General features: G+C 34.6%; 1 protein-coding gene across 1 annotated transcript in view; it reads right to left on the bottom strand.

Annotated features, from left to right (window-relative positions):
* The window catches only part of EPHA6 (EPH receptor A6), a 1,195,443-nt gene that overhangs the window by 100,865 nt on the left and 1,081,714 nt on the right, over positions 1–12,864 (bottom strand). The window contains exon 15 of the mRNA XM_012652800.1: positions 11,704–11,913. Coding sequence (XP_012508254.1) covers positions 11,704–11,913 — 210 coding nt within the window. The remainder of the gene's footprint in view (positions 1–11,703; positions 11,914–12,864) is intronic.

Raw genomic sequence — 12,864 nt, 5'->3', positions numbered from 1 at the left:
AATTTCTAGGCAGATCTATTACCACAAGATATCCCAAGTCTCTCCACCACTCTCCATTTTTTCCATTATCAGCATATACCAAGCACCATCTTTTCCTGTCTAGGGTGGTGGAAATGGATCTCTTTGCTCTCTCCTTGTCCCTCTGCAAATCATTCTCAACACATCAGCCAAAATGAGCTCTTAAATCACAAATCTTATTATGTCATCTTTTGCTTAAAATCTTACAATGGCCTCCCTTTGTAAATAGAACTTAATTTCTACTCCTTTCCACAACCTTTGAATTCTTATAGGATCTGACCCCTCTGCCCTTATTTCCTTACCATTTTCCCCTACTTCTCAGTGTGTCTACCATCCTGGCCTCATTCTTAGTTCCAAAATATGCCAAGCTTGTTCTTACCTTATAAGCTATATTTGTTTTTCGCTCATCTTAGAATATTCTGACTTCAGATCTTTTCTTGGCTGGTACCCTTGTAATTTTCAGGTCTCATTTCAAATACCATCTTATTAAGGAAGTATTTCCTGGCCATGCCTTCCAAGGTAGTGACTCACTTCCGTTTTTTATTTTTTATTATACATGCCCAGTATTTATCTCACTGAGAATATCTTTTTTTCTTTTTAAAATTATCTTTATTTTTGCCATACTCAAGACTATAAACTGCATAAGAAAAGCTTGTTTACTAGAATATCTCCAATGACCAGAACAGTGTCTGACACAAAGTAGGCACTCAATAAACATATGTTGTATAAAATCTCATGGTGTAGTTAAATATTTGATAGCATGATAATTTCATATCTATCTTCTCCCCAGACTCTAGCATTTTTTCAGCTTTACTGAGATATAAAGATATATTTTTTACTGAAGAATAAAAATTGTATATATTTAAAGTGTACAACTTGATGTTTTGATACACATTGTGAAACGATCACCACAATCAAACTAATTAACATATTCATCACCTCACATAGTTACCTTTTTTTAAAATTGCTGGTGAGAACACTTATGATCTACTTTCTCAGCAAATTTCAAGTATACAATACAGTATTGCTAATAACAGTCACTATGCTGTACATTAGATCTACAAAACGCATTTGTCCTAACTGACACTTTGCACCCTCTAACTAACAGCTTCCCATTCTCCTCTCCCCTTAGCCCCTGGCAACTACCATTTCACACTCTGCTTCTGAGAGATTGACTATTTTAGATTCCACATATAAATGAGATCGTGCAGTATTTGTCTGAGTCTGGATTATTTCACTTAGTATAATGTCTTCCAGGTTCATCCATGTTGTCAACAATTGCAGGGTTTATTCTTTTAAAGGCTGAATAATATTCTGCATGTTCTTTATGCATGCGTTCATTGACATTTAGGTTGTTTCTATATCTTTGCTATAGTAAATAATGCTGTAGTGAACATAGGAGTATAGATATCTCTTTGAGATACTAATTTCATTTCCTTTGGTTATATACCTAGAAGTGGACTTGCTAGATCATATGGTAGTTCTATTTTTAATTTTTTGAGAAATCTCCAAACTGTTTTCCATAAGAGCTGTACCAATTTATATTAGCACATACAGTGTGTAAGGGTTTACTTTTCCCTATTATTTCCATTTATTAATATGGAAATTTTCTTATTTGTTGATTACTATATCAAATAGAATGTCTTCAGATACAAGTCATAGAGTCATAATGTCCAACTCTCAGGGGCTTCAGGAAATAAGACATTCAATGAAATTATAAATAAAAAACTGGAGTAAATGGTTTCTGTATTGATGCAGAAGCTCAACAATTTCATTGGGGAGCCAGCCTCTTTCGGTCTTCCTACTTGGCCACCCTCAGCATTGAATTTGCCTCCTCAGGCTTATTGTCCATGACTGCAAGATGGCTGTCACAGCTCCAAGCCTTATGTACTTCCAAGACCATATTCAAGGCAATAAAGAAAGTGAAGAAAACAGTACTAGAAAGGTCTTCACTCAAGCCTATTTCTGGTAGATTTCAAGTAGAAAATTTCCTAGAAGTTTCTCTTTTCATTTCCCTTATATTTAAGTGACCAAAGCATAAAACTTGTGTCAAAAGAGAATGGTATAAGTATAACTGATGTATAAATCATGATTTATTTCTTGGATCTGAACTCATTACAAACATCCAAATTCCAAGAGTTCATTAGCAAGAAAGAGATGACAAGAGAGGGTGGATAGGCAGCTAAAAGGGTCTGTTTGCCACAAACAGCATAAATAACTGATAATTTTTTTCAATTTATTTGCCACTGATGTGAAGCTTTTTATACTGTGAATAAATGAGCATTCTTATGGAGGTTTCAAACATGATTTATCCAGTACTTATTATATTTTTCTTTCCAGTTTTTTTTTTCTGGTTACAGGAATATAGCATCCTTTGACATTAGAGATGAAATTAGTAATTAAACATGAGTAATGACTTTATTTCCTTTGTTGGTACCTTTGAAACTCTAGGTCTAAAGTCAGCAGGTTTGCATACATTGTCTTATCTTTTTTTCTGCACAAGCAAGATGAGCCAATGACATCGTACTCTCTGCTTGCTAGACATCTGCTGATTGATCTTTCCCAGTAAGTGAATTTAGTCTGGGTTTATTCTAAAGTCACTGGGAGCAGGGATAGTAACTCTGAATTGGACAGCGTTGGATGTCGCTAACACAAAAACAAATAGCACTTGTTATTTCCTGTGATTCTTGGTTAATCATCAGGGTGTATATGCCGAATATCTAGAGAACTGTGACTGGCATTTGATTATTCCTTATTGATCAGTATTTAAGTTAGAAGGACTGGATGTATTTCAGATGTTTGTAGGTATGAAAATATGTGATTTTAGTAATCATTCGTCTTGGATTTTATCCAGGCTGTAGGTATCCTTTTGTGCTCAAAGCATTTGGCAGAATGCTTTCAGAGATTTTCCCCTGTGCTTGTGAATTTTCTCCTCTGCTTGTGAATAGCCTAACCCATGGTGGTAAATGCTATAACATTTGTTAAATTTGTTTCTTTCTATTGAAAAATTTTCATCTCTTTACAATATATTAAAGATTGTTTTGGGCTCACTCATTTGGTGAGTTGTCGTTATCAGTGATATCAGAGAAGAAATGAATGTAATGTCACTGAAGACAATGTACTTATAGTTGCAATCACTTTCTTTCTACCTGTTTCTTATTGGTTTTATTACCAGGAATTAATTAAGCAGCCATTAAGTAGTTAGTGTATTATTGTAGCTGTTGGAAAGCTTTCAAAAATGTAAAAGATAAATCTCTTGCTCTCCACAAATATAAAAGGTACGTTACCACAGACAGAAACAAAACAAAACAACTACTTGTAAGTCACATGCCAAATCTTGAGTGCTGAAAAGAGTTTCTCAGGGTTTTCTTATATTAAATAATGCCTTCTGAGGTCTAAGGTCTTTTTTAAAAAAAATACATATTGGAGAGACAAAAGGATTACACTTAAGAAGGGTTTCTTTCTTTCTTTTTGTATGTGCTTTGTACAAATAAAAGTTAGAGGTTGTCTCAGAGCTTGGCTTGACTTCTTAAAAGCGTGTATGACTGAGCCAGATGGACCTCTCTATCTTCGCAATTTCTGATGGAGCTTTTTATCAGTCATTTTTTCCTGTGTATGATAATCTTTTGTATTTGCTGTGCTACAAAGAGCTCTGTAATTATCATAAACCATTGTTTCCCAAGCTTCAGAGATGGGGGCTTTTCAGGAAATAATTCTGTAGATAGTAATTTCCTTTGGTGTTTATTGATTTCCATTTCCATCCTATGCTTAAGATCTGCTGTTTTCAATTCACCCAAGTAATATATTTCATAGACGTTTAGTGCCCTTTGATACTACCATCCCAGACAAGTGCCTTTAGGATTTTGGGTCTCTCAGCCTGTGATCCCCGCTGATATATATGGTGTTCATTCCTGAAACAGTTATTGGAGAAGACTCCTTGCATTTAGCACAAGTTCTCTCTGGTTTGTTAAGCTTTGTTGCTCTTTCATCTCCATTGCTGTGGATTTGCTTTCTGACACATAGGCTTAAGGTGTGGAGACCACTAATAATACATTAAATCATTAGAATTCCTTTGCAAAATGTTTATATTAAAAAAGGTAAATAAAAACTGTCAGACTTTTCATGAATTAATCTATCAAAAACTTGCTCATTCAAGAGTACTTTTTTCCCCTTTAAATTTAGGAAATTCTAGTATTGGCCCATTGATTTCTTCCTCTTCATCTAATTATAATGATCTATATATTTGACCAATTTTGATTGACTGCTATCATAATGTCTGTCCAGTGCGAATTTTATTTTTTTTTTATTTGGTGAAGAATCATTTTGTTGTTTTTCCCAAATGGCATAACTCCTTTCTTGATGATGAATTTGGTTCATCCAACCTAGATTTTATTGTTTTTTACTCTTTCAAAGTTTATTTACTCATGATCTTTTTTACTGAACAAGAAGTTATTTAAATCTTCACATTATAGCATTCTGATTACATTGCTATTTTTCTTACTGCTTTTCTTTACACTTATGCTGCTGAATTTAGGTTTGCCTAAAAGAAACAGCCATTTCCTTTACTTGAATTTTTCAGAAAATTCTGTACAGGAACCTGTCCTTATATTCTATTTATGCTGCTCTATGTAGCTTTTTGCAGGCTAGCAGGTTTAATGGTCTTCTCCCTAAGGGCCTGCCTTTACACCCAAAGCTGTCAACACCCCTCCATTTTTAGCTTGGCTAAACCTCACAAAAAGGAAAAGTCATTCTTCAGCTTGGCCCTGGTTGAACTAGGGTAGACTTAGAGTAAGATACATTTTACTACATGTTGTATCTTAACATAGTACCAGCCGCACCAATGACTTGATCAACAGAGAATCCCGTGGTAAGATTTCAAAGGATAAAGTTTTATTCTTCAACATTGAAGAAATCAGAAACATTTTCCAATACAAGTCCTTTTATTCAGTGCATTGGTTATTGTATAATTTTAGTTGAAAGCGTTAAACATTTTTTCTCATTGCATAACTTTTTATGCCATTAATTTAAAAGAGACAAAATGAGGGAAAATTCTGAGTATGTTTTCCTAAAAGGTTAAACATGATCTTCAGGCAAATCTCAATTATTTATGTTAAATTAAAATATTTAAAGACAGAATAGTAAAGGATCTAGAATAATTTTTATCTGATTTGTATTAAAAAATATTCTTGAAACTGGACATGTCTCAAGATTTAAAAGCTCACTTTAGAAAAATCACTCTAATTCATAAATGCTTGAATTATGCAAAGGAAGACCTCTCCCCCCTCTTTATGCATTAAATATGTCCCCTTAATGCTGCTTCATTACTTGTTATAATTATCTCCATGTTGGGTATAGGCCATGCCTTCTTAAACTGATAGGAGATTTGACTTTTCGCATATTTTATGTGCAACAGGGAAGGTTAAGTGTTGGAGCTTGGAAGAGGTCCTATGAATGCAAAGTAAATAGAATTAAGATGTTAACAGAACTGTAATTATGCAGATTATGTGTTGTCAGTAATGAGGCTCTGTATTTCAACAAAGAAAATACTTATGTGGAATTGCTACTGTCAAAGAAAAAAAAACAAAATTTAGCATGGATAACATGAAATGAATGCAATTCAAAATTAAAATCAAGGCTTCACAAAATTTTTAACAGGTATTGCAATAAAATGATTCTTCTATTTTGCTTTGATCTTTAAAATATAAGAATAGAAGGTACTCATAATAATTTTTTTAAAATCTGAATATTAACTGCCATTATATTTTAAATAAAAGTTATCTCTTAAAACAGATGAGTGTATCTTTTAATGTTCTTTTTAGGTAAACAGGATCTCATTTCCATAATTGAGACCAAAAAGGCTTAGCATTTTCAATGTCAGTTTAAGACTGGGTTGCCTAGCAATATATAAATGAAAGAGTGAGTCCCTCCTCTGGAACTGGTTATAAAACAGTTGTCCATGTGAATGTGTGTCGGGTTCAGAAAAGGAAATGATTTCTTAGGACCTGAATTATAAGCAGACAGAAGAGCATGTAATCCAATGAAAACAATCCTGTCAGTAACTTTTAAGCAGATTAATTTAGCCAAATAACACTAATTATATACACACTGCTAAATATGGGTCATAATCATTTACCGGTCTCTCCTAAGTGCTTAGTAAGCTCTTCATAGAGTTGGCACATAAAAGCAAGGCCTCATTTCCCATCTAGATCCTATTTTCTTCCTTCTGTTTTTGACCCACAATGTATATTTCTTGGTTTTCATGCCATTACCAGTTCTTAAGGTCTCTTTGCAAAGGCTTGATGTACTTTAGCACAGGACTTAAATGCTTTACCAGAAAAACCTTCTCTTACTGTTGTTCCCTTTCATGCTGCATTGGTCACCCTTGGTGTTTGCACATATGTGTGTCTTATTATATGCTGTATTTGGTTATTCTTAGTCCTGTCCCTGTGTAGCCATTTATCTCTTCTCAACAACCTAGTTATTTTTGGTTATTGGTGCAGGACAATTCTTTGTGTGGTCTTGGACAGACTCAGTTCTCCTCCCTTTCTTGCTTGTAATTATCAAGAGGAACTGTAGAATATGTTGAGAATGTAATACCCTTATATAGGGAAGAACTGTCTAAAATGCCTGGATTTTGTTCCTGTCCATTCTCGGGAATGTCATTTCTTGAATTAGGGGGTAAAACTTCCCAGAACAGCCCAAGCTTTGTTCCTCTTTCCCCTGGAAGCAGGATGTTCTCCAAAGCTTTGTCCAGGGGGTCATGTGGCCTCTCAGGTATGTAACCCAGGGTGGGCTGTCTTGCAAGGTCCCTCAGCTGTGGTGCAAAGTGGGGCTTGCGCATCAAGACTTCATCCACCCTGGGCAGCTTTCTTGAGCCTTGGGAGATCTGCTCACAATGGACCCAAGACTTCTGTCCTTTGTGGACTATCTGTAAGTAACAAACCCACTTCAAATAACTTGTGTGAGTGTATTCTGACTTAGTGGATTCAGATAAATAGGTAACTGGTGCATGGTGTACCTACACAGTAGGCTGGGATGCAGTGGGCATAAGTGTATGGACTCCTGTTTGTAGTACTTGGCATAGTGATGATCTTTTTGATCTTTGCTATTCTCCACAGAGTGGGAATCTTCTCTTGGGTTTGGTAACTAGTAAAACTGCGTCACAATTGGCCCTCCAAAGAATAGGGCCTGAAATATGGTACCCCCATAATAAACTATGTCGAGTACACAATGAATGAATTTTTCTTAGCCCTAGAACAGGGCACACAAAACAATCAAGTTGTAGGAAGAAATATTAGAAATTCTACTTATATTTAGTTGTAAATCTCGTCCTTCTCTTTAGTGTATTTTATAATGTAGATAACACTGGCATATATTACATGTATATGACTTTTGAATAGGGCTCTACAGGACTCACTCACTGTTGGAGGGTAATCTCTCTTGTCATCTGTTCTGGTCTGGCCACTCTGGTTCTCATGGCCATTCTGCTCATCTGTGCATGTGGACCAGTCCAGTACCATTGACGGCGCTGGGCTCACTCTGTTCACTCTATCTTTCCAGCCTGTCTTCTTTAACCAGTTCTGATTGCTGTTGGTTGTGATATGTGGCTCTCTAAATTGGCAAAGTCACCTTAATGGAAAATGTCTATTTATTCTGCCCCTATTTTGATTAGAAAGGGATAGCTTCCATGTAGCATACTATTCTAAGGATTTTTTTTCCTTTGAAGATTACACAGAAAAAAGTATGCCAAAAAACTCAAATCTTATCCATGATGTCTTCTTGTTTTTAAACACCCACAGGCTCCCTTTCCTCCAAACCCTTGCTGATGCATATTATAAAAACATTTACAAATAACAAGGAAATAGCAATTATTTTTACACAGCAAGAAAAAAAATCATGTAAGGTATGAGCTACGTTCCAAGGTAGGTAAATATAGATACATCTTCTAAATACTGAATCATATTTTTAAAGACATGTCAAAAAAGCTTGCTCTTTAAAGTTATTTTCATGTAGATACTTTTATAAACCCTTGCTGATGCATATTATAAAAACATTTACAAATAACAAGGAAATAGCAATTATTTTTACACAGCAAGAAAAAAAATCATGTAAGGTATGAGCTACGTTCCAAGGTAGGTAAATATAGATACATCTTCTAAATATTGAATCATATTTTTAAAGACATGTCAAAGAAGCTTGCTCTTTAAAGTTATTTTCATGTAGATACTTTTATAAAACAAAGAATCATTTTCATATAAATAAGCATTATTTCCCTGTATTTTGTTATACAGGGTATGCTTGAGTTGAGGTATAGCTTCACTAGGCAGTAAAGTTTTCTAACTATATCATTCCTTTTAACAGGAAATACAAAGAGTATTTGGAGTCTCAGCACATTCATATAAAGCTCTAAAAGTTTTCTACAAAGTACCAACTGCATGCCAGTGCTGCTCATTCAGCATTATCTTGATGACTTTGAGACAGAATATCTCTGACCTTTGTTTATAATTTTGCTTTATGATCTAATGCCATTAGCCAGGCCATCTCTAACAGGGGTTCTCTGTCTTGATTAATGACATCTCCATTCAGCCAGTTGTTTAATCTGAAATATTAGAGTGATCTTTAAATTCTCCTTCTTCCTTACAATTTGTAGCTAATTAGTTATCAAACCTTGTAAACTATATGTTCACAATGATTTTTAATTCTCTCCCCTCCTCTTTATGCCAACCACCGCTGCCCTAGTTAAAGCCATGTGACCTTTCCAATCTATAGCAATAATGCCTAACTGCCCTCTCTGTTACCAAGTCCTCCTGTCCTTCAATACTCCTTTCTTTCTTTACACTGTTATCAATAATATCTTCTAAGACTGCAGTCCCCAACACTCCCGGGGTGTGGACCGGTACCAATCTGTGGCCTGTTAGGAACCAGGCTGCAGAGCAGGAGGTGAGCAGCAGGTTAGCCAGCGAAGCTTTATCTGTATATACAGCCATTCCCCATTGCTCCTATAGCTGCATAAGCTCCACCTCCTGTCAGATCAGCTGCAGCGTTAGATTCTCATAGAAGTGTGAACCCTACTGTAAAGTGTGCATGGGAGGGATCTAGGTTGCACGCTCCTTAGGAGAATCTAATGCCTGATGATCGGAGGTGGAGCTGAGGCAGTGATGCTAGAGCTGGGGAGCGGCTGCAAATACGGATTATCATTAGCGGAGAGGTTTGACTGCTCAATAAATGTAATGGGCTTGAATCACCCCAAACCCCGCTCTCATACCTCCCCACCCACCGTCCATTGAAAAATTGTCTTCCATCAAACTAGTCTCTGGTGCCAAAAAGGTTGGGGACGGCTGTTCTAAGACATACTTCTATTTTTGTTATTCCCCTATTTAAATAAGTCAGTATCTGTCTGCAGCTGCTATTAAAAAAAAAATTTAAAAAACCCTTCAAACTTCTTGGAGTACCACTCAGGTACCTTTACAATTATTTCTAAGAAACTTGGGCCCCACACTGTTCTTAACCCCACACTTCTGTTAAGATGCCCATTTACTTCTCTGCATTTCCATGTCTTTTCTCTTCCTCCTTCCTCTATCTGGGCTACCTTTCCTCCAGTTGTCTGCCTAATGAAATCTTCTAAGACCTGGCTCACATTTTGTCTTTTTGTGAAGCCTTCTTCCGACCTCAATGACATTGCTTAATGTACTGAATTGCAAGGAAGCATTAGTTTGTCTACCCTGTCAAAGCATAACATCTTCGAAGGCAAGAGCTTTGCTATTTTAAGTATTGAACATCCATGTTCATTATAAAGTCAATCCTCTGAGCAGTAAGGTAGTTCTGAGACTTTTTTAAAAAATAACTTGATTATATTATATGCCATTTAATTGATACCTCTTAAATTCAGAGACTTATTTCTTAATAAAGACATAATCTGTAGCTTTTCACAGGCACTTTTTGGAGTGTTAATATTCTGGTTACCTAATTTGCTGTTTAATCCTGTAGTCTGATCTAAATTTAAAATAGCCCTGTTCTAGGCCTCTTAGTCTCTATAATGACATAAGACAGAAAATGCCTAGAGTCTAGATGTCAAATTTGATCTGACAAACATATACATATAAAATAAGTTACCTGCCAATTTTATTGCTATCTTAAATTTGATTGCTAGCTTCCATTTTAAAAGGCAGTTAAAATATTATTTTATAAGGGATTTCAAGTGTATCTATATAGGCTTACGGCCAAGGAATCTAGTAGTTTTTTCCTATTTTAGTCTTTTAGCAGATTATATTTGTTGCAATTTTTATAAATGTTATAATTTATAGTATATAAAATAATTTTAAACACTATTCTCCATGGTTGGAAATGGAGAATATGTGCTTAATAGAAAAATTTCATATGCATTGTTCTATAACTCCAAAAGTTGTTTTAAGTTATACACTTGTAAAAATAAAAGAGAGGAAAATAAACACCTTGAGAAAAATAAAAATAGTTATGATATTTTCAATTAAAAATGGAGTTAAAATGCTTTTTCTAAAATGAACAAATTATTTTCAGAATTGACAGACTTTTCACAAAGTTTTCTTGGTCAAATTAAAAGATCAATAGATACTGCTACTTTGTATATTGGACAATGAGAGATTAAATTATTTTCCTTAGAACTATATTCCTTTGTTGAAGAAATTGTGAAAAAATCATTGATGAATTAATATAGAGCATTTCTACAAAGCAAATAGAGTAAGGGCATAAAATATTCTGTTCATAATATTAAACCTTCATCTATTGTAGAGTAATTGAATACAGCAAAGTTTCCAAAAATCTCACAGAAAAAGAAATAAAAAGGAACTAAATAGTGTAGTTGCATATTTCAAAATAATATGTAAGGTTAGAAAAGGAACAGAATAAAACATTTTGAATAGTTTTACTGACTTATTTTTCACTGAAGCTGATTGTCAAATGAGTCAATAGTGAGACTTTGTTTAAAAAAAATAACAGAATATAATATAATTTTATAAATAATAGTTTTAAGATAACACTACAGAGACTTTGAGATTGAATTTCTCAAAACAATAACCAAAGAGATCAATGAAATGAATTGGCTTAGGGCATGCAGAAATATTTAAACTATCCATGCGATGAATTGAGATCATGTAATTGCCAGATGATAGTTTTGTTCCAAAGTTTTAAACTTTTATTCCTGCTCACATTTTCTTCAAGTATCATTTAGAAAAAGGTATAGAGTATACTTACATATCTCCAGAGAAACCTATAATGTTCATTTTAAGGTATGATCAGATCATTCCATAACATTTGAAAAAAAAATCACTTCATAATCACTGGTTCCTCACTATCACTATCAATTAGTAATTGATTGCACCATTTGTCTATTGAACTCTATATAACTCTAAATAATTATTGAAGCAACAACAATACTTCAGGCAAAGACAAATTTGTTGTGAGGGCAGTCATAAGATATATCTCAAGTATGATATTAAAGTCCTAGTACATGAAAGAAATAAAACATGTTTTAAATTTTTTTAACTAGGGACTCAGATAAAGCAAATACTTCTCAATTAAATAATGATGTAAAATTAGCAAAATGATAAATGAAAGCAGAACACTGGGAAAATGAAAACAGAATTACTCCAATAACATTAAAAACAATAAAAGTAAACAAATTATATTGGGAAAGGCCATATAACTTACAGTTGTTGTATAAGCAGCTTCTGGGTCATCTTCCAGCACTCGAGAGAGACCGAAATCAGAAACTTTGCACACTAAGTTGCTATTGACCAGTATATTCCGAGCCGCAAGGTCCCGATGGACGTAGCCCATATCAGAAAGATACTTCATGCCCGACGCGATGCCGCGGAGCATCCCGACCAACTGGATGACTGTGAAGTGGCCATCGTGTTTCTGCAAGAGAATCACAACCATTTAATTTGATTTATTCTAATGCAGTGTGTATATGTATGTATTAAATAAGACCCTTAAATTTGTTTTACTGGCTCCAATGAAGACAAGCATCAAGTTTGATGACCATTTATTATGTTCATAAAGAAATGTAAGAATTTGACGTATCAAGGGAAGGGAACATCTAGCTGGAAATGATGAAGGAGAACTGAACAAAGGACGGAAGGGAGGCAACCAAATGAACTGCCAGAAAAAATGATGTCAAAACCTTTAGGTAATAGGAAGGAACTAAAGTCAAATAAAGTAAGAGCGAAGGCTACCAAGAAAAAAGAATCTGCTTTTCATAGTTGTGAGCTTTGAACCAGCCGTACCGGCGGGCAGGAGGGCAGCAGAACCTAGGATCGATGGAACCCGTGTGGGAACTAGAGACACTGTGAGAAATGGGAGTGAGGCCAGGTCGCCGAGGGGAAAGAAAACATGACGGCACAAGCAAAAGTTTAAAGAAGCTGCAAGAGAAAGAAAAAAACACAAGCAAACAGAAAACAACTAGATTTTTCCATTTTTTCACTATATAGGGAAAATACAAAAGCAGCTGTTGGCAACTGACGGAAAATGGGACTATTTTAGCTTCCGGTTAGGGCAGATTAAATTAGATAATATGAATAATGAGCAAGGCACGATATTGGTATACAGTAGTAAATTTCATCGTGTTCCCTCCACTTTGATTTTAAAATAATGTTTGCTTTTTTAAAAAAGAGTAAAAATAATCTAATTGTCATCTGTGCAAAAACGTATGTACCAATGAGACCAGATACAAATAGTACCTCGAAATTAGAAAATATGAAAATAAAAATTCTTAAGTTTGAAAATAATGTATATTGTTCTACTTAGTTATTTAGCTATTGTTGACTTTAATGGAATTATAGAAAAATTCTCAAGTTGTTTTTATATATC

Source organism: Propithecus coquereli, unplaced genomic scaffold (assembly GCF_000956105.1).
Source record: "Propithecus coquereli isolate 6110/MARCELLA unplaced genomic scaffold, Pcoq_1.0 Scaffold40, whole genome shotgun sequence".
Lineage (NCBI taxonomy): Eukaryota > Metazoa > Chordata > Mammalia > Primates > Indriidae > Propithecus > Propithecus coquereli.
Note: the sequence above shows the minus strand (reverse complement) of the source record. Positions and strands in the feature narration are given on the sequence as shown.